General features: G+C 42.3%; 1 protein-coding gene across 1 annotated transcript; it reads left to right on the forward strand.

The window, feature by feature from the left end:
- Positions 1-2,141: 2,141 nt before the first annotated feature.
- Positions 2,142-19,353, forward strand: LOC311143302 (lactase/phlorizin hydrolase-like; the record flags this gene model as incomplete). The annotated part of the gene is made up of 17 exons (XM_084179132.1): positions 2,142-2,745; positions 5,744-5,814; positions 5,966-6,049; positions 6,408-6,501; positions 7,284-7,368; positions 8,972-9,641; positions 9,753-10,404; positions 10,538-12,091; positions 12,335-12,603; positions 12,695-12,985; positions 13,153-13,351; positions 13,619-13,821; positions 15,926-16,032; positions 16,181-16,312; positions 17,745-17,968; positions 18,159-18,395; positions 19,142-19,353. 17 exons carry the CDS (start codon positions 2,142-2,144, stop codon positions 19,351-19,353), a joined length of 5,688 nt encoding a protein of 1,895 aa, XP_084035258.1.
- Between the last annotated feature and the right edge of the window lie 3,574 nt (positions 19,354-22,927).

Here is a 22,927-nt window from a genome sequence, read left to right on the forward strand (position 1 = left end):
CCAGCTATTCTTGAGCACATCTGAAGATCCAAAGTGTCCACAAACTGTTTTCAGAACATTCCTATTCGTCTCTCAGGGTAGCAGTGCTCTTTTGTTGACCATTTCCTTTTGTTTGTAGTTTTTCCGTCTTTGCTGGAGTTTAGAGAGGTCAATCTCATGTTTGCCTTAAACCTAACACTGGAGTTTACATTTCAGCCATTCCAAGAAGTTATGGGCAAGCCAAGTGTGTCGCAAAACCATGTCAAAGTTGATGTTTGTGTTTTGTGAGGAATAGGGAACCACGGTGAGTCAGTGTTTGGAGATGTGAACTGGTATGGTAAAAGTTGGAGGTATTAGAAGTGATAATTGTCCATGTGCAACAGCTTACAATGAGCAAATGGTTAACTATTTTGGGTCAACCACCAGAAACAACAGTTACATTTGAGTTGTAGCACAGCAATATGTAGTTTGCAGAAAGAGTACCTACTTTGATCATGAATCCCCCCTCCCATAAATATGACTGTTACCAAATCTGGGTACTGGAAGCCTATTTTGGCACCTTTATCCAGAGGATAAAAAACCTGGGTAATGCTTGAATTCATGTAAATTGTTATATTGTCTGGTAATGTTAAACATGCTTTTGATACTGATTTCTTCCATTTTGTTAGTTTTATATGGAAAGTGTTTGGACGACATTGACACTTTGAAAGTGAAAGATGAAGCCTTTAAGGTCACGATGGCCAAATTGTTAAGTGTAACAACTATGAAGTTCACTGTCTTTTCGGATGTCTACATTTACTGAGGGGCTCAACAGATTGGGAGTTATTTTACACATTGAGGACCATCCGCGATTTGTGGGTTACTCATCTATGCCATACACCAGTTGAACTCCGGGTCGTGTTCAGTAGAGCACAACGTAGCAATGTTTTGAAACTGAAAATGTAATTCTGCCTTCTTATACATTTTACATTTTAGTCATTTAGCAGACGCTCTTATCCAGAGCGACTTACAGTTAGTGAGTGCATACATTTTCATACTTACAGGATAAATTCCTGTAATTCCTCTTCAGTAGCCTATGTCTCCCGTCCCGATTTGTGCCTACTGAACATGACCCAGAGAGACCCAAGATTTTTTTGGTAAAGAAAATACACTACAACGAAGCATTTAATCTGTCGATCAGCATTTTCAGAAAGCAACTCAAGTACCCCACAATTCAGTGTTATTTTTCTATATTGTTTTGTTCAGTGTGTTTTCTCCTGAAATTGGGACATGTAGATTTGTGGCTTTGTGTTACTTCTCTATGCAATTCAAAATCTATGCTCGGTTCAGTGTTCATTATTGAGGCATTGATGCAAGTCAAATTCATAAGCCTTCAAGCCGTTAATAATGACCACCATGCTGTAGTCTCAGTGACGGTTGTAAATGTTATCATTGTTATCTTTTTATGGTTGAAACGACCCATTGCCTTGAATGTGATCTTATGATGCCATCAGTGCACACTCATTATATCAGCAGTGCTATTAAGTGTCAACTGTCATCTCAAACAATTTGTTTAAATACTTTTGTATGAATAGTATTTTTCTGCTCAATTTCTTAAATAAACATTTTGTAATGAATTCATGTCTCCCTTCGGTATCTGTAAATTGTATGTAATGCAGCATTTTGGCTGGTGTATATAATGTAGCCTGTGTAATAGGGGACACTTCTGTCTGCAAAACGAACACTGAAATGTGCAAACAACATACCTTGGCACTCACAGTAATGATCTGATCATATCGATGCAATTCCTAGCTGCAGTGTTCCAAACATGTTTCGGGCCATCATGATTTTTGGGATGTTGGCAAATGACGCCCTATGAAGGTTTGATCCAGATTGTCTGAGCTTCCACTATATTGTATTCATCTGTCAAGTACTGTCCAAATAGTGCAGATGAAGAGGTGGAAACAAAAATAACAGATTTTTTTGCAATTGAGACAAAGCCCCAGAAATAAATGATCAGACTCTTTCAGCAAGTCCACAAGTTCTAGACCATTATAAACACAACTGCAATATAACTCTGCCGTGCGTTATCTAGCATGATTACATAAACAATACAAGAGTTCAATCCGGTAAACAGCATTGCTATAAAAGGCTTACTGTGCAGTACACCTTCCACCTCCAAGATGAAGAACCTGGTGCAGGTTCTCTCTCTGTACCTGATGTGCCTCTATGGCTGTCTGTGTCAGGAAGAAGACCCACAGGACTTTATGCTACTAGCAGGCCCTCTCACCAACTACTTGAGGACGGACTTGAGCACCAAACCAATTGATGCCTTTGACTGCAGTCATCCCCTTCCCTTGGGCTCCAGACCCTACTTTCAGTATCTCCAGAGTCAGGGAGTAACTCACTTCAAAGTTCCCCTGTCCTGGGCTCAACTTTTGCCCACAGGTGACCCCAGCCAGCCCAGTCAGCCCGTATTGTCCTGCTACCGGACCCTCTTGGAACAGCTAGTGGAAGTAGGCCTCAAACCCCTTGTGGTCTTGCATCGCTCTGCTTTACCAGAGGCCCTTAGATCCAGATATGGGAGCTGGGAAAGTGCAGAGCTGCCAGAGGTATTTCAGCAATATGCTGAATTTGTTTTTCTGGCGTATGGAGAACTGGCACACTCCTGGGTGACGCTGAGCCACCTTGAAGAGCTGAAGGATGAGGTGCAGATGCAGCTAAAACATGCCCTCTATGCCCACGCCAACGTGTACCACCTCTACCATCACCTGTTTCCTGGCCAAGGTAAAATCTTAATTAGCATGTGGTAGAAGATGTACAGTTGAAGTCAGAAGTTTACATACACCTTAGCCAAATACATTTCAACTCAGTTTTTCACAATTCTTGATATTTCATCCTAGTAAAAATTTTCTTAGGTCAGTTAGGATCACCACTTTATTTTAAGCATGTGAAATAATAGTAGAGAGTGATTTATTTCAGCTTTTATTTATTTCATCACATTCCCAGTGGGTCAGAAGTTTACATAGTATTTGGTAGCATTGCCTTTAAATTGTTTAACTTGGGTCAAACGTTTCAGCTAGCCTTCCACAAGCTTCCCACAATAAGTTGGGTGAATTTTGGCCCATACCTCCTGACAGAGCTGGTGTAACTGAGTCAGGTTTGTAAGCCTCCTTGCTCGCACACTTTTTCAGTTCTGCCCACACATTTTCTATAGGATTGAGGTCAGGGCTTTGTGATGGCCACTCCAATACCTTGACTTTGTTGTCCTTAAGCCATTTTGGCACAACTTTGGAAGTATGCTTGTGGTCATTGTCCATTTGGAAGACCCATTTGCGACCAAGCTTTAACTTCCTGACTGATGTCTTGAGATGTTGCTTCAATATATCCACATAATTGTCCTTCCTCATGATGCCATATAATTTGTGAAGTGCACCAGTCCCTCCTGCAGCAAAGCACCCCCACAGCATGATGCTAACACATTTTAGTCATTTAGCAGACGCTCTTATCCAGAGCGACATACAGTTAGTGAGTGCATACATATTATTAAATGTTTTTCATCTGGGAATCGAAACCACAACCCTGGCGTTGCAAGTGCCATGCTCTACCAACTGAGCTACACGGGGCCCCGTGCTTCACGGTTGGGATGGTGTTCTTCGGCTTGCAAGCACCCCCTTTTTCCTTCAAACATAACAATGGTCGTTATGGCCAAACAGTTATATTTTTGTTTCATCAGACCAGAGGACATTTCTCCAAAAAGTACGATCTTTGTCCCCATGTGCAGTTGCAAACCGTAGTCTGGCTTTTATATGGCAGTTTTGGAGCAGTGGCTTCTTCCTTGCTGAGCGGCCTTTCAGGTTATGACGAGATAGGACTTGTTTTACTGTCGATATAGATACTTTTGTACCTGTTTCCTCCAGCATCTTCACAAGGTCCTTTGCTGTTGTTCTGGGATTGATTTGCACTTTTCGCACCAAAGTATGTTCATCTCTAGGAGACAGAATGCGTCTCCTTCCTGAGCGGTATGACGGCTGCGTGGTCCCATGGTGTTTATACTTGCGTACTATTGTTTGTACAGATGAACGTGGTACCTTCAGGCGTTTGGAAATTGCTCCCAAGGATGAACCAGACTTGTGGAGGTCTACAATATTTTAAAATAATAATAATAATATGCCACTTAGCAGACGCTTTTATCCAAAGCGACTTACAGTCATGCATGCATACATTTTTGTGTATGGGTGGTCCCGGGGATCGAACTTACTACCCTGGCTTTACAAGCGCCGTGCTCTACCTGAGGTCTTGGCTGATTTATTTTGATTTTCCCATGATGTCAAGCAAAGAGGCACTGAGTTTGACGGTAGGCCTTGAAATAACTCAACAGGTACACCTCCAATTGACTCAAATGTTGTCAATTAGCCTATCAGAAGCTTCTAAAGCCATGACATCATTTTCTGGAATTTTCCAAGCTGTTTAAAGACACAGTCAACTTCTGACCCACTGGAATTGTGATACAGTGAATTATAAGTGAAATAATCTGTCTGTAAACAATTTTTGGAAAAATTACTTGTGTCATGCACAAAGTAGATGTCCTAACCGACTTGCCAAAACTATAGTTTGGTAACAAGAAATGTGTGGAGTGGTTGAAAAACGAGTTTGAATGACTCCAACCTAAGTGTATGTAAACTTCCGACTTCAACTGTACATAATTCACAGGGTTTTGGAAAACAGTTCACAGATGTAACAATTATTTTACCTTTATTTTAGGACCAAAGTGTCTTTCGCAAGGGAGCCCTGCATGCACACAATTTACAAAATACAATACAATACAAATATACATAATTACAAACACATTTAAGAAAAACAATCACATTCCTCAGCAAAGAGGTCCCCAATCAACATTTTGACCAGCCCGTGAGGCACTAGTACATCCAGTTGTACTAAACTGTAGATTGTTCCATAAATGGGGTGCAAATAAACTAAAAGCTGATTTACCTAACTCTGAGGAGACCGAATGGATTTCCAGAGTTAGCCATCCCTTAAACAGGGCATGGTAACTCGTACATCTAAAGGTAATTAACGTTGTTCGGTATGGTGTGAGTTTTTGTAAAAGCTTTATAAATAAAAGAGGGCCAGCCTACTTTCTGGTAAAGAATGCAGTGATGTGTATTGCACCTGTTACGAAGATCTTAGCGCTACAAGGTGTTTGAATTGTTTGGAACTGACACGTTTTCATACATTTTAAAACAATTGTTTCACAAAATATCAGTCAACTGGATGTGAAAGAGGTCAGTGACTGTGCCTCAGTTATGTTCCATCCTTGACTTTTGAAGTATTATCATTCATGATTGCATGTGTGTTGTTTTCCTTATCAGAAGAGATTATTTCTTGCCAAGTGTTGTGAATGCCATTAGATAGCAAGGGTTAGGATCTGGGGAAAAGTGAAACACTGCATGGTCTCTCTCTCTCTCTCTCTCTCTCTCTCTCTCTCTCTCTCTCTCTCTCTCTCTCTCTCTCTCTCTCTCTCTCTCTCTCTCTCTCTCTCTCTCTCTCTCTCTCTCTCTCTCTCTCTCTCTCTCTCTCTCTCTCTCTCTCTCTCTCTCTCTCTCTCTCTCTCTCTCTCTCTCTCTCTCTCTCTCTCTCTCTCTCTCTCTCTCACACACAGCCTTAAATAAATGTAAACATTTAATACTTTTTTATAATTTTTTTAAAATGTGGACCTGGATTGCTAACATTGTCACTGTTTTTATAACACATCAGCCCTCTCCATTCTATGCTCTCCTCTCAGGGAGGCATGTGTCGATTGGAGTAAGGGCCAGTGATGTTCCCATCCTTTACCAAAGTGAGGCTACCATTAAGGTATGGTACAGTACCTTTGACATTTGGACAATTAAATATGTCAAAAATGTCAGACTCCAAAGCAACAAAATGTGAAACCTGCACAGGGTTGATACTTTTTCCAAAGCACCCACTGTATTGCTGTGATGGTGATAACATATTTCCCATTCAGGAGTCCCTAGATTTCCTGTCAGTGCAAATTGAATACAACTGCACCTCTAAATCAAACCTGGCAGAGGAGATGAGAAGATTACAGGTAGTCTACTCTTCCATGTTCTGATCAAGTGTGTCTTAATGAAAGGAAGAAGAGAGCCTCCACACAAAAGTGTATTTCATTACTATCTTATCTTACCATCAATTATTAAATGTCTAATTGCCAATATCCTTGTAAGTTATTGTAAACTGTGTGTGTGAAACTAAATGTTTTACCCCAAAATGGAAAACTGAATAATGGGACATTCTGTATGTACAGTTTGAAGGTTGAAGAGGCTGAATACAGAATGTCCTAATATGATTTCTCTAATTTAGATGAAAACACACAACCATCAATCTGCAACTCATAATTGTCTCATAAAAGCCAGCGCCTGAATGACGATCCCTTTGTCATGTTTTAGAAGGCGAATGGGCAGATACCCATTGTGATTTACAAGATGAATATCAAGGGCTGTTCCTTCAGTCAGTTCCAGCCACTCAGTAACATCCTGGAAGGTAAATCATTTGAAGCTGCATAAATGTACACACACATGCTTTGTAGACCATCAGACTAACCACTGGTGTATGATCATACCATTCAACCTCAGCACAATGGTTCAAATTATATTTGTTTACAGACAGTGCACCCATACTCAAGTCTAGTGTCACATTATAGACATCTCTACACTGTCAAATAAACGTGGTGGTGATGACATCTCAAAAACCAGATGGTGGATTCAAATCAAGAGTTATTTGTAGTAGTTACAGTGCCAGAGACCATCATTTTATTGACATTATCTCCACAAAGATTTTATCTAATATAAAACGTCATAGTCCAATTTGATTGTAAAGGCATTATGTAATTCTGATTTGTTGTTATCATGGTCCGGAGTACGCTGCAAAGTGCTTATCTACCTAGTTAAAGGGCAATCTGGTATTCAAACAACAACAAAGTGGTTTTCCCACCACTTCTCTGGTTAACAGCTGATGGATAGGACTGGAGAAATGTATCTACTATGGATGCAAGGATTGACCATCGATGAGATTAAATTATAGTTAAGTTTAATGATTTGAAGTTTAATGTTTTGAAGCTATACAGTGTTCAAACCCTCTACCTCTAGCCAAACTGTCTCAATTACCAACTCACTTAAAAACTGTGAATATATCCCTTATACTTAATGTATCCTTTATGGATTTTGCAAATATGGATAATATAAAATGTAACCCGATGTTCATATCAAATCATTTATGAGTAATTTGAAGAACAATCCCCTGTGTGTGGTCTGAAATCATTACAGTTCTGCAAAATGGGGACCTGCAAATTCAGGGATGTGACATGGTTGACTTGTTTGGGGAGCTGGATTTGGTGGACACTCTGAATAGGTAAAAATACACCTGTTGTTTACATGCACTATTTGGTCTACTATTAGCATAATTGAATATGAAAAGTATTTTTTGTCTTTTAGTGTGCATTCATACCTCTGTATATACAGTATCTACAGTGCCTTCAGAAAGTATTCAAACCCCTTGACTTTTTCCACATTGTGTTGTGTTACAGCCTGAATTTAAAATGTATTAAATTGAGATTTTGTGTCACTGATCTACACACAATACACCATAATGTCAAAGTGAAAATGCTTACAAATTAATTAAAAATGAAAAGCTGAAATGTCTTGAGTATCCAACACTTTTATTATGGCAAGTTAAGTTCAGGAGTTCAGGAGTAAAAATGTGCTTAACAAGTCACATAATAAATTGCATGGACTCACTCTGTGTGCAATAATAGTGTTGAACATGATTTTAAAATGAGTCCCCATCTCTGTACCCCACACATACAATTATCTATAAGGTCCCTCAGTTGAGCAATGAATTTCAAGCACAGATTCAACCACAATGACCAGGGAGGTTTTCAAATGGTTAGCAAAGAAGGGCACCTATTGGTAGAATTACACTTTGGATGGTGTATCAATACACCCAGTCACTACAAAGATACAGGCACCCTTCCTACCTCAGTTGCCGGAGAGGAAGGAAACCGCTCAGGGATTTCACCATGGGGCCAATGGTGATTTTAAAACAGTTACAGAGTTTAATGGCTGTGATAAAAGATAACTGAGGATGGATCAACAACACTGGAGTTTCTCCACAATATTAACATAAATGACAGAGTGAAAGGAAGAAAGCCTGTACAGAATATAAAATATTCCAAAATATGCATCCTGTTTTCAATAAGGCACTAAAGTAATACTGCAAAAAATGTGGCAAAGAAATTAACTTTTTGTCCTGAATACAAAGTGTTATGTTTGGGGCAAATTTCCAAGCATGGTGGTAGCTGCATCATGTTATGGGTATGCTTGTCATCGGCAAGGACTAGGGAGTGTTTTAGGATAAAAAGAAACAGAATAGAGCTAAGCACACACAAAATCCTAGAGGAGAACTTTCAGTCTGCTTTCCAACAGACTGGGAGACAAATTCACCTTTCAGCAGGACAATTATCTAAAACACAAGGCCAAATATACACTGGAGTTGCTTACCAAGATGACATTGAATGTTCCTGAGTGGCCGAGTTACAGTTTTGACTTAAATTGGCGTGAAAATCTATGGCAAGACTTAAAAATGGCTGTCTAGCAACGGTCGTTAACCAACTTGACAGAGCTTGAAGAATTTTTTGAAATAATAAATGGGCAAATATTGTACAATCCAGGTGTGCAAAGCTCTTAGAGACTTACCCAGAAAGACTCACAGCTGTAATCGCTGCCAAAGGTGATTCTAACATGTATTGACTCAGGGAGTTGAATACTTATCTAATCAAGATATATTAGTATTTTATTTACCACTTTGACATTACAGAGTATTTTGTGTAGATTGTTGGCAAATCCATTTTAATCCCACTTTGTAACACAACAAAATGTGGAAAAAGCCAAGGGGTGTGAATACTTTCTGAAGGGACTGTATTTAACGTTGCCTTTCACCTCTCTTGCTCGGCTAGTCTTTCAGACCACACTGGGGATGCACTGTCAGTAAACTACCAGAGCGTGTGGGATAAGTTTGGAACTCAGACCATTTCCGAGCGGGACATCTTCCTGAATGAGTCTTTTCCTGATGGCTTCCAGTGGGCCACTTCCAGTGAGTCCTTTAAAGTCGAGGGTGGCTGGTCTGAGCATGGGAAGGGTGAGACCATTTGGGACCGCTTTGGCCATGAGCACCAAGCCTTTGAGAATCAGACTGCTGACCTGGCTTGTGACAGTTACCATAAAGTGGACTATGACGTCTACCTCCTGAGAGGTCTCCTTGTCAAAACCTACCAGTTCTCTATCTCCTGGGCCCGCATTTTCCCCTCTGGCCACTGGGGGAGCCACTCTGAGAAAGGCGCGCTTTACTATGACAACCTGATCAACGCGCTGATAGAGGCGGGTATAGAACCTGCTGTGACGCTGCACCACTGGGATCTTCCCCAGGCACTCCAGGACTATGGAGGCTGGACCAATGTTTCCATTGCAGAAGCCTTTAAAGAATATGCCGACTTCTGCTTCTTCAGGTTTGGAGATAGGGTTAGGACCTGGAACACCTTCAGTAGCCCCTGGGTGATTAGCCATGCTGGGTATGGTACCGGTCAGCATCCCCCTGGAATAAAGAACTATGTGGTTGCCTCCTACCAGGTGAGAGAACTGGCATCACTCCTTCCCCTATAGCCCTTTGTTGACTTTGTTAATTGTAATTATTTTTTGGATGATTTTTATCCTTTTTGTGTCCTCCCCCTTCCCCAAAAGGTGACTCACAACATGCTCAAGTCCCACGCTGAAGCCTGGCATGTTTACAACGACAAGTACCGAAAGGACCAGGGAGGCAAAGTAGGCATTGCCCTGGACTCCATCTGGGCTGAGCCTCCAAGCTCTTCCTCCAAGCCTGAAGACGTAGTGGCTGCAGACCGCTACCTGCAGTTCACGCTGGGATGGTTCGCCCATCCCATTTTTGTGGATGGGGACTATCCGGCCTTGCTGAAGTCTCAGATTGAGCAGAAAAGGCGGGATTGTTCCCTCTCTGTGCCTGCCATACTGCCTTTCTTCACTGCAGCAGAGAGTAAGCGAATTCGCGGAACGGCAGATTTCCTGGGGCTGAACCACTACACCTCTCGTCTGGTCAACGCCAGTGATGGTGGCTGCGTGCCTGGACCAGAGGGTGTGGGAGACTTCAAAGCTCATGTGGACCACGCCTGGCCTTCTACAGCGTCTGACTGGATCCACTCTGCACCCTGGGGCCTCCGTAGGCTGCTCAACTATGTCTCCGCAGAGTATCTGAATGTCACTAAGGTTCCCGTCTATATAACTGGAAATGGGATGCCCACAGGGTATAGCGGGGACACTATCAATGACACAGAGCGTACAGAGTACTTGAGGGGCTACATCAACGAAGCACTGAAAGGTAAGTCTCTGGAACTTGTTAGACCAGGGGTCACCTAGCCCTGTACAGAAGGAGTCTTTTGAGACTGTTTGTAAGAATTACTGATTGTTTATAAGGATTGTTTACCAGGATGACTTTGGTGGTCTTTTAACAGCAATCAATCTGGATGGAGTGGACGTGCAGCGGTTCACTGTGCAGTCACTGATGGACGGTTTTGAGGGGCCAAAGGGCTACAGCCAAAGGTTTGGTTTGCACTATGTCAACTTTGAAGACTCTGACAGGCCCAGAACCCCAAAGCAGTCAGCCTATTTCTACTCTGATGTTATCAAGAGAAATGGGTTTGCTGATACAAGAGAAATAAGTCCACAACAAGAACCGAAGTTTCAAACCATTATGCGTCAACCCACTTTGCCCCCGTCCGAGGTTCCCTCCAGATCCAAGGTTGTCTGGGAGAAGTTCTCCAGTCAGTCCAATTTCCAGAGGAAGCTCTACCACTACGGCACCTTTCCAAAGGGCTTCCAATGGGGAGTGACATCCTCAGCCTATCAGATAGAAGGTGGCTGGAATGTTGACGGAAAGGGTGCAAGTGTATGGGATACCTTCACCCACAAGCCTGGCAGTATTACCGAAGATGCCAATGGTGACATAGCCTGTGACAGTTACCACCGGCTAGAGGAAGACTTGTACATGCTTAGGGCCCTTAGGGTTAAGTCCTACCTATTCTCCCTGTCCTGGTCCAGGATCTTTCCCGATGGTCGGCGCACTTCCTTGAACCAGAAGGGTGTTAACTACTACAACAGGCTTATTAATGGCCTACTAGCTTATAACATAACCCCCATGGTGACACTCTACCACTGGGACCTCCCCCAGGCCCTGCAGGACCTTGATGGCTGGGACAACATTCAGATGGTTGAGATCTTCAACGACTTCTGTGACTTCTGCTTTTCCACCTTTGGGAAGCAAGTAAAGTTTTGGTTGACCTTCAACCAACCCTATACAATTGCATGGTCAGGATACGGTCTGGGGCAGATCCCACCAAATGTCAGGAAGCCTGGGGATGCACCATATAGAGTCGCTCATAACCTTCTGAAGGCACATGCCACGGTTTACCACACCTATGACAAGAAATACCGCAAATCCCAAGGCGGTCTGGTCTCCATCGCCCTCAACGCAGACTGGGCTGAGCCCAAAGATGTCAACAACCCCCGGGAAGTCATGGCTGCAGACCGTGCCCTGCAGTTTCAGCTTGGCTGGTTCGCTCACCCAATCTTCAAAACCGGTGATTACCCCGATGCCATGAAGTGGCAGGTGGGCAACAAGAGTGAGCTCCAAGGCCTACCAGGTTCCAGGCTCCCCTTGTTCACCAATGATGATAAGGCCTACATCAGAGGTACTGCTGATGTCTTCTGTATAAACACTTATACCACTAAGGTAATACGTCAAGTAACTGCCAGGCTTAGTCCTCAGTCCTATATTGACGACCGGGACATTGGAGAGGAGGAGGAGGGTGATTCCCCCACCACTGCCATCAAAGGGCAGAGGGCTGTAGCATGGGGCTTACGGAGACTCCTCAACTGGATCAAGGAGGAGTATGGAGATCCAGAGATTTATGTCACAGAGAATGGAGTACCTACGGCTCCAAAGACCACGGTGGATGACACTGACAGAATATTCTACTACAAAACCTACATTGATGAGGCTCTGAAAGGTAAGATCTAATGATATATTTCCCTACAAGTTGCTCATTTCACCTTTAAGAGGTGGTGGGAGGAGGGGACTTTGTACTATGTCACTGACTATAATGCCTTCTGATTGCATTGATGAATGAGTATAGACTGAGCAGAATACCAAGGGGAAAGCAAATGCCACTTGCTTTGCTGGGAATTTCCAACCTTTGCTGTAAAAAAAAAAGTAATCTTCCAAAAGTAAATCTTCTCTCATGTCCCCTTAGCCCATGACCTGGATGGTGTGAAGGTGAGGGGTTACAGCGCCTCATCTCTTATGGACTCTTTTGAGTGGCTCAATGGGTACACAGTGGGCTTTGGTCTCCACCATGTGGACTTTACTCACCCAAGCCGACCCAGGACGCCCAAACGTTCAGCCCACTACTACTATCAAGTCATGAGGGACAACGGTTTCCCTCAATCGGAGGATGGTACACCCATTTATGGAAACTTCCGTAAAGATTTCATCTGGAGCACAGCAACAGCATCGTACCAGGTGACTTCTCATTGAAAACTATTCTGAAAAGTAAAGTACCAATAAAAGCACCACAATATGTTTACCTTGTCATTTTATATCTCTTGTCCAGATTGAGGGGGGCTGGAGAGCAGATGGAAAGGGCCTCAGTATCTGGGATAAGTTTGCCCACACTCCTCTTAGAGTGCTCAATGATGACACAGGAGATATTGCCTGTGATAGTTATAATAAGGTGGAGGAGGATGTGGCTATGCTGAGGAGGCTGAAGGTGACCCACTACCGCTTCTCTATATCCTGGTCCAGGGTGCTCCCCGATGGCACCACCAAAAACATCAACGAGGCTGGACTCAACTACTACCATAGACTGGTTGATGCACTTCTCACTGCCAACATCCAGCCTCATGTGAGTTTGGTGGCCATGAAGACATGCTCATGACTGGGATAATGTGTCATTTACTATATCAAAGGGAGTTAATTACACATGCACACAGTTTGAAAAACCTGAATTGACACATTAAACCCTTGAGGTAAATAATCCTTTCCCCTCTTCATGAATGTTCCTCTCTCCAGATTACCCTCTACCACTGGGACCTCCCTCAGGCTCTGCAGGATGTGGGGGGCTGGGAGAATGACAGCATCATTGACCGATTCAGAGAATATGCTGATTTTATCTTCACTCACCTTGGAGACAAAGTGAAGTTCTGGATTACCATCAATGAGCCATACAATGTAGCCAATATTGGCCACGGCTATGGAGCTGCCGCCCCAGGTACTACCTTTACGTCAGACTAAACAAATGTGCATTTGGCTTGTATTTGCCAAACAATTTTTGACTGTTTTCAGTATGTGTTTGTAGTAACAGGTAAAAAATAGTATAGTTGATATGCTAAATAGCTTCTAAATACAGTAGCTTTAAAAAGAGATTCTAAAGCAAAAAAAAAATGTCTATACCCCTTAAAATAACTGTAGAAAGAGATGCTATTTATTTAATAGTGTCTTCAAGATGCAGTTAAAACAATAACCCTTCTATGGCCAGGCATCAGCTTCAGACCTGGCACACTGCCCTACATCGTGGGCCACAACCTCATCAAAGCCCATGCCGAAGCCTGGCACCTGTACAACGATAACTACCGCACCAAGCAGGGTGGTATTATCTCCATCACAATCAACTCAGACTGGTCAGAGCCACGGAACCCTTACAAGCAGGAGGACGTAGAAGCTGCACGACGCGTTGTTCAGGTACAGTCTAATGCCTCACATTGTATCAGTCAATGCTCTCCACTACATCAGTAAAACGATAGTGGAGTATCCTGTGTAAAACATCATCATGTACGTAGCATGTACAGTGGCTTGCGAAAGTTTTCACCCCCCTTGGCATTTTTCCTATTTTGTTGCCTTACAACCTGGAATTAAAATAGATTTTTGGGGGGTTTGTATAATTTAATTTACACAACATGCCTACCACTTTGAAGATGCAAAATAGTTTTTCTTGTGAAACAAACAAGAAATAAGACAAAAAAACTGAAAAATTGACCGTGCATAACTATTCACCCCCCCAAAGTCAATACTTTGTAGAGCCACCTTTTGCAGCAATTACAGCTGCAAGTCTCTTGGGGTATGTCTCTATAAGCTTGGCATATCTAGCCACTGGGACTTTTGCCCATTCTTCAAGGCAAAACTGCTCCTGCTCCTTCAAGTTGGATGGGTTCCGCTGGTGTACAGCAATCTTTAAGTCATACCTCAGATTCTCAATTGGATTGAGGTCTGAGCTTTGACTAGGCCATTCCAATATATTTAAATGTTTCCCCTTAAACCACTCGAGTGTTGCTTTAGCAGTATGCTTAGGGTCATTGTCCTGCTGGAAGGTGAGCCTCCGTCCCAGTCTCAAATGTCTGGAAGACTGCAACAGGTTTCCCTCAAGAATTTCCCTGTATTTAGCGCCATCCATCATTCCTTTAAATCTGACCAATTTCCCAGTCCCTCCCGATGAAAAACATTACATTTACATTTTAGTCATTTAGCAGACACTCTTATCCAGAGCGACTTAAAGGAGCAATTAGGGTTAAGTGCCTTGCTTAAGGGCACATCGACAGATTTTTCACCTAGTCGGCTCGGGGATTAGAACCAGCGACCTTTCGGTTACTGGCACAACGCTCTTACCCACTAAGCTACCTGCCGCCCCACAGCATGATGGTGCCACCACAATGCTACACTGTGGGGATGGTGTTCTCGGGGTGATGGGAGGTGTTGGGTTTGCACCAGACATAGCGTTTTCCTTGATGGCCAAAAAGCTTGATTTTTGTCTCATCTGACCAGAGTACCATCTTCCATATGTTTAGGGAATCTCCCACATGGCTTTTGGCGAACACCAAACGTGTTTGCTTATTTTTTTCTTTAAGCAATGGCTTTTTTCTGGCCACTCTTCTGTAAAGCCCAGCTCTGTGGAGTGTACGGCTTAAAGTGGTCCTATGTACAGATACTCCAATCTCCACTGTGGAGCTTTGCAGCTCCTTCAGGGTTATCTTTGGTCTCTTTGTTGCCTCTCTGATTAATGCCCTCCTTGCCTTGCTTGGTGGGCGGCCCTCTCTTGGCAGGTTTGTTGTGGTGCCATATCTTTCAATTTTTTAATAGTGGATTTAATGGTGCTCGGTGGGATGTTCAAAGTTTCTGATATTTTTTAAAAACCCCAACCCTGATCTGTATTTCTCCCTGATCCCTGACCTGTTTGGAGAGCTCCTTGATCTTCATGTTGCCGCTTGCTTGGTGGTGCCCCTTGCTTAGTGGTGTTGCAGACTCTGGGGCCTTTCAGAACAGGTTTATATATACTGAGATCATGTGACAGATCATGTGACCCTTAGATTGCACACAGGTGGACTTTATTTAACTAATTATGTGACTTCTGAAGGTAATTGGTTGCACCAGATCTTATTTAGGGGCTTCATAGCAAAGGGGGTGAATACATATGCAAGCACCACTTTTCCGTTATTTATTTTTTAGAATTTTTTGAAACAAGTAATTTTTTTCATTTCACTTCACCAATTTGGACTATTTTGTGTATGTCAATTACATGAAATCCAAATAGAAATCCATTTAAATTACAGATTGTAACGCAACAAAATAGGAAAAACAAAAAGGGGGATGAATACTTTTGCAAGGCACTGTACCACATTTCCTATAATAATTGGCACAGTACACAAAAGGCCTCAATAATGGTCCAAACAAACAACATACTAAAGAGTCACATGAAGAGTGACTACATTAATTTTCTGTAGTTTCCCAGCTTTAACGGCCATGTTCATATTCAGTAACAGCTGTTGCTATTGGTTCCTTTCTCCTTTTGCAGTTCTACATCGGCTGGTTTGCCCACCCTATATTCAATGGAGACTACAGTGATATAATGAAGAAAATCATTCGAGAGAGGAGCCTAGCAGCAGGCCTATCTAAATCACGGTAAGATAAATATTTATTAGCAGCGCTAATTTTAAAAATCCACAGAAGAATTTTTAATTATTCTGAGGGAATGATATGATTCAAACCATGAATAGAAATACATATTTAGTGATTCACAGAAAAAACACTCTGAACAAACGCTCTACAGGCTTCCTGAGTTTTCCCCTGCAGAGATCCAGAGGGTCAAGGGCACTTATGATTACTTTGGGTTCAACCACTACACAACTGTCCTGGCATTCCCTGTTGAGTATGGGAACCTACAGCACTACGATGCAGACAGGTGAGTGGTCAGCCATAAGAGCCTACACTATACAGGACATTATTGAAAATATTTATTCATGGTTATGACAACAACTGAAAGAATAATTGTGTCCTTCAAACTTTGCTTTCGTCAAAGAATCCTCCATTTGCAGCAATTACAGCCTTGCAGACCTTTGGCATTCTAGTTGTCAATTTGTTGAGGTAATCTGAAGAGATTTCACCCCATGCTTCCTGAAGCACCTCCCACATGTTGGATTGGCTTGATGGGCACTTCTTACGTACCATACGGTCAAGCTGCTCCCACAACAGCTCAATAGGGTTGAGATCCGGTGACTGTGCTGGCCACTCCATTATAGACAGAATACTAGCTGACTGCTTCTTCCCTAAATAGTTATTGCATAGTTTGGAGCTATGCTTTGGGTCATTGTCCTGTTGCAGGAGGAAATTGGCTCCAATCAAGCGCCGTCCACAGGGTATGGCATGGCGTTGCAAAATGGAGTGACAGCCGTCCTTCTTCAATATCCATTTTACCCTGTACAAATCTCCCACTTTACCACCACCAAAGCACCCCCAGACCATCACATTGCCTCCACCATGCTTGACAGATGGCATCAAGCACTCCACCAGCATCTTTTCATTTGGTCTGCGTCTCACAAATGTTCTTCTTTGTGATCCGAACACCTCAAACTTTGATTTGTCTGTCCATAACACTTTTTCACCAGTTAAGGATCTGTGAGGCGCCTGTTTCTCAAACTAGACACTCTAATGTATTTGTCCTCTTGCTCAGTTGTGCACCGGGGCCTCCCACTCCTCTTTCTATTCTGGTTAGAGCCAGTTTGCGCTGTTCTGTGAAGGGAGTAGTACACAGCGTTGTACGAGATCTTCAGTTTCTTGGCAATTTCTCGCATGGAATAGCCTTCACAAGAATAGACTGACGAGTTTCAGAAGAAAGTTCTTTGTTTCTGGCCATTTTGAGCCTGTAATCGAACCCACAATTGCTGATGCTCCAGATACTCAACTAGTCTCAAGAAGGCCAGTTTTATTGCTTCTTTAATCAGCACAAAAGTTTTCAGCTGTGCTAACATAATTGTACAAGGGTTTTCTAATGATCAATTAGCCTTTTCAAATGATAAACTTGGATTAGCAAACACAACGTGCCATTGGAACACAGGACTGATGGTTGCTGATAATGGGCCTCTGTACGCCTATGTAGATATTCCATTAAAAATCAGCCGTTTCCAGCTAAAATAGCCATTTACAACATTAACAATGTCTACACTGTGTTTCTGATCAATTTGATGACCCCAAACTTTTGAACGGTAGTGCAGTTAATGAATGTATTATAGTTCTTCTGTAGGTCCTTGTTTCAAATTGATGTCCTGCTCTGTTTCCGAACCCATATTTAATTAAAAGAACAATTACTTATTCTGTCATTTTACTGTGTGTATTAGGGGCGCTGGAACGATTGCTGATCGCACCTGGCTAGACTCTGGCTCCGGCTGGCTGAAGGTTTCTCCATTTGGATTCCGCAAGATCCTCAACTTCATCAAGGAGGAGTACGGCGACCCGCCCATCATCATCACAGAGAATGGGATCTCGGCGCGAGGGCCAGTGGATCTGAACGACGTCCACAGGATTCACTACTATGAGAATTACATCAATCAGGTCCTCAAAGGTTACAAGCCACAATAACAATTCAGTATTTCTGTATTGATAATATGAAATATGATATATCATTTACAAGTGAAACACCATCTTTAGTGTTTTGGAAACCATTCCCACAACCTAATGAAATGTTCTGGGAACCTTTATAGAACCAATTTTAGTTTTCTGTTTAATCATCATGTTTTCTCCTCTCTTTTCAGCATATTTGCTGGATGGGGTGGATATTCGAGGCTACACAGCCTGGTCTCTAATGGACAATCTAGAGTGGGCCACTGGCTTCTCAGAGAGATTCGGCCTGTTCTATGTGAACCGTTCTGACTCCAAACTTCCACGAGTAGCCAAGAACTCTGTTGCCCGCTATGCCACCATCATCACCTGCAATGGATTCCCTGACCCCACTGTTGGGCCTCACGAGTGTTTGAATCCTGAGCCCGAAGGTAGTGAAAACATTGTCAATCTCAGTGGTTGCAACACTGTTGCACACAGTGCATTTCAGATGGAAAAAACATGTTTCAAGTGATTGATAATTCTGTCTGGTTTACACACATACCATATCACACCTGCAAACCATAAAAGATCACACAATCTTCAAAAAACAGAAAGTGATTGGAAGGGTTTTTATAAACTCCTTAAAGGTTTTTTAAAGAGGATTTTACCCATTTTGAACTTTGCACTGCTTAGGTGCCGTGGTCATTGTAAACAAAAGTAGGTGTCCTAAGATTTATAGATGCATGCACTGATATCAGGGGCGGTAATCGAAAGGTCACTGGTTCAAATACCCGGGCTGACAAGGTGAAAAATAGAGTGTTGGGCCAGTAACCGAAAGGTCACTGGTTCAAACACCCGGGCTGACAAGGTGAAAAATCTGTCAATGTGCCCTTGAGCAAGGCGCCTAACCCGAAATTTGCTCCAGGTGTGCTGTACTACTATGGCTGACCCTGTAAAACAACACCTATCCTGTGTATGTGACAATAAAATATGTATTTGTTTTGCAACAAAAGGACTATCTCCTTAACCGTTTCATGTGTGATGATGCGTTTTCATAAAAGTAATGACACCCTTTTTTGTTTACACATAAACAGTGCAAAGTTCAGAATGGGGAAATGCACTTGATTTTCTGTCTTACCGATACATCTGAACACGTTGTCTGATTAATTTCCATTAATGTATTATCTTACCCCAGGAACGAGTGCACCCTCCACCACCTTGCCTATCTTACCAGTCGAGAACGTGAGCTTCCTGGGTATGGAGCTGTCATCTGGCAATGCTGAGGTAGCCCTCTACAGCGTCTTTGCTCTCGCCATTACGGGTGTCCTCTCAGTTATCGCTGTGACCTATCTGTACCGGAAGTCAGACAGACCCTCTGTGGAATCTGTGAGGATGGAGAGACTCTGAACACATAAACAGAGCTCTAAGGCTCTGCCCCCATCCAATATAAATGTCGCATTGTCTCTGTTTCTAAAATAATATGTAAATACTCTACTTGAAAAGTGCCTGTTTATTTGTGGTATATGAAAATGAGTTGTTGATTATATATCTGATGAATCATTAGTGTCTGCACCAAACAATGACTTCACTTGTTATTTTAAGAAATAAAGGCATAACTTTTGTAGCATTTCCAGTCTATGGTCATTATCATCAGTCGTCCAATAGAGGATGCTGTTGCATCAGATCCTCTGGTCTTTAAGTTAGAATGGGGGTCTACAAGGCAGTCGTTACTCCTTTTAGGTCACAGTGTATACTCGTTTTCATCAACCCAATCAGAAGGCATTCTAGTCAGTAACATTCTACAGTCTCAGGTCCCCCTCCCAACACCAATAAAGGTGCAATGCAAATAACGTAGTCATTGATGTCTACACAATATCTTTATTAGTCAGGCAACTAAACAGTTAAACAATAATTTAAAGGTGCACTACGCAGAAATCGCTCTGCCATTTCCTGGTTGCTAAAATTCTAATAGTTCGCCTAATTTCAGTTTATGTGACAAAACAAGCAAGTATAGTGTAGAGAATCATTGTACCATCTAAACCGCTGTGAAATAAAATTTCCATAACCACAAATATAGTATTTTCAGCTGTTTGAAGCTGGTGTACATAACCAAAAGTAAAACAAAACTTAAGAACGGAAAGCATAGAAATAGCACACATACAGTGCATTCAGAAAGTATTCACACCCCTTCACTTTTTCCACATTTTGTTACGTTACAGCCTTATTCTAAAATTGATTTAAAAAAAAAAAATCATAAATCTACACACAATACCCCATAATGACAAAACAAAGACAGGTTTTTGAAATGTTTGCTAATGTATAAAACATTTAGACCAGAAATACCTTATTTACATAAGTATTCAGACCCTTTGCTATGAGACTCGAAATTGAGCTCAGGTGCATCTGTTTCCACTGATTTATCCTTGAGATGTTTCTACAACTTGATTGGAGTCCACCTGTGGTAAATTCAATTGATTGGACTTGGAAAGGCACACACCTGTCGATATAAGGTCCCACAGTTAACAGTGCATGTCAAGGTAAAACCAAGCCATGAGGTCGAATGAATTGTCCGCAGAGCTCCAAGACAGGATTCTGGGGAAGGGTACCCAACTATTTCTGCAGCATCGAAGGTCCCCAAGAACACAGTGGCCTCGATAATTCTTAAATAGAAGAAGTTTGGAACCACCAAGACTCTTCCTAGAGCTGGCTGCCCGGCCAAACTGAGCAATCGGTGGAGAAGGGCCTTGGTCAGGGATGTGACCAAGAACCCGATGGTCACTCTGACAGAGCTCCAGAGTTCCTCTGTGGAGAGAGACTTCCAGAAGGACAACAATCTTTGCAGCACTCCACCAATCAGGTCTTTATGGTAGAGTGGCCAGACGGAAGCCAATCCTCAGTAAAAGGCACATGACAGCCTACTTGGAGTTTGCCAAAAGGCACCTAAAGAACTCTCAGACCATGAGAAACAAGATTCCAAGACTGAACTCTTTGGCATGATGCCAAGCGTCACGTCTGGAGGAAATCTGCCACCATCCTTACGGTGAAGCATGGTGGTGGCAGCATCATGCTGTGGGGATGTTTTTCAGTGGCAGGGACTCGGAGACTCAGGATCGAGGTAAAGATGAATGTAGCGAAGTACAAAGAGATCCTTGATATAAACCTGCTCCAGAGCACTCAGGACCTCAGACTGGGGCAAAGGTTCAGCTTCCAACAGGACAACAACACAAAGCACACAGCCAGGACAACGCTGGAGTGACTTCGGGACAAGTCTCTGAATGTCCTTAAGTGGCCCAGCCAGAGCCCGGACTTGAACCCGATCTAACATCTCTGGAGAGACCTGAAAATAGCTGTGCAGCAACACTCCCCATCCAACCTGACAGAGCTTGAGAGGATCTGCAGTGAAGAATGGGAGATACTCCCCAGATAAAGGTGTGCCAAGCTTATAGGGTCATACCCAAGAAGACTTGAGGCTGTAATCGCTGCTAAAGGTGCTTCAACAAAGTACTGAGTAAAGGGTCTGAATACTTATGTAAATGTGATAAATAACCACAATATCTCTGGGAAAGAGTGATAAGCTCTGTTTTTGTGCTATCCATAGGAACAAAAAAATCTGTCAACTAAAGAAATATGTGATCTTATAGTGATATTAAACATTTCCTTACTTGAAAATGGTAAACAAGGTATGCATGATGTAAATAATGATGATTGTAAAACTGAGGGTATTGTCTTGAAATTAGGCGCATTAAAGAAAGCATCTAGAATAATGGATCTATTAAAATAATCTGTAACATTTCATAATACATTTAAATGCTTATAAATGTTTAAATGCTTAAGACATTATTATAATGCTAAAAGTTCTAATTAATTGTATAAATGTTCAAAAATAATGAAATACTTATTTATAAATTATGAATAGTTTGTTAATGTTACCAAAGCGTGACTTTGGACAACCTCAAGTGACTGATGCTATCAAGCTGTACTTGGAATACCCTTGTTTTCCTACCTAAACTGTGTTTATCCCTCCTGTTAATTGGGTTTAGAGGTCCAGTTGTGTACGTGCGCGCATGCATACAGTACAGTGCCTTGCAAAAGTATTCATCCCCCTTGGCATTTTTCCTATTTTGTTGCATTACAACCTGTAATTTAAATTGATTTTTATTTGCATTTCATGTAATGGACATAAACAAAATAGTCCAAATTGGTGAAGTGAAATGAAACAATTCTAAAACATAAATAATGGAAAAATGGTGCGTGCATATGTATTCACCCCCTTTACTATGAAGCCCCTAAATAAGATCTGGTGCAACCAATTACCTTCAAAAGTCACACAATTAGTTAAATAAAGTCCACCTGTGTGCATTCTAAGTGTCACATGATAAAATTGGAAAGAAAATGGCACCACAACAAACCTGCCAAGAGAGGGCCGCCCACCAAAACTCACGGACCAAGCAAGGAGGGCATTAATCAGAGAGGCAACAAAGAGACCAAAGATAACCCTGAAGGAGCTGTAAAACTCCACAGCGGAGATTGGAGTATCTGTCCATAGGACCACTTTAAGCCGTACACTCCACAGAGCTGGACTTTATGGAAGAGTGGCCAGAAAAAAGCCATTGCTTAAAGAAAAAAAAGAAGCAAACACGTTTGGTGTTTGTCAAAGGGCATGTGAGAGACTCTCCAAACATATGGAAGAAGGTACTCTGGTCAGATTAGACTAAAATTGAGCTTTTTGGCCATCAAGGAAAACGCTATGTCTGGCGCAAACCCAACACCTCTCATCACCCCGAGAACACCATACCCACAGTGAAGCATGGTGGTGGCAGCATCATGCTGTGGGGATGTTTTTCATTGGCAGGGACTGGGAAACTGGTCAGAATTGAAGGAATGATGGATGGCGCTAAATACAGGGAAATTCTTGAGGGAAACCTGTTTCAGTCTTCCAGAGATTTGAGACTGGGACGGAAGTTCACCTTCCAGCAGGAGA

This window comes from Coregonus lavaretus (assembly GCF_964263955.1).
Source record: "Coregonus lavaretus genome assembly, chromosome: 16".
NCBI classification, from domain to species: domain Eukaryota; kingdom Metazoa; phylum Chordata; class Actinopteri; order Salmoniformes; family Salmonidae; genus Coregonus; species Coregonus lavaretus.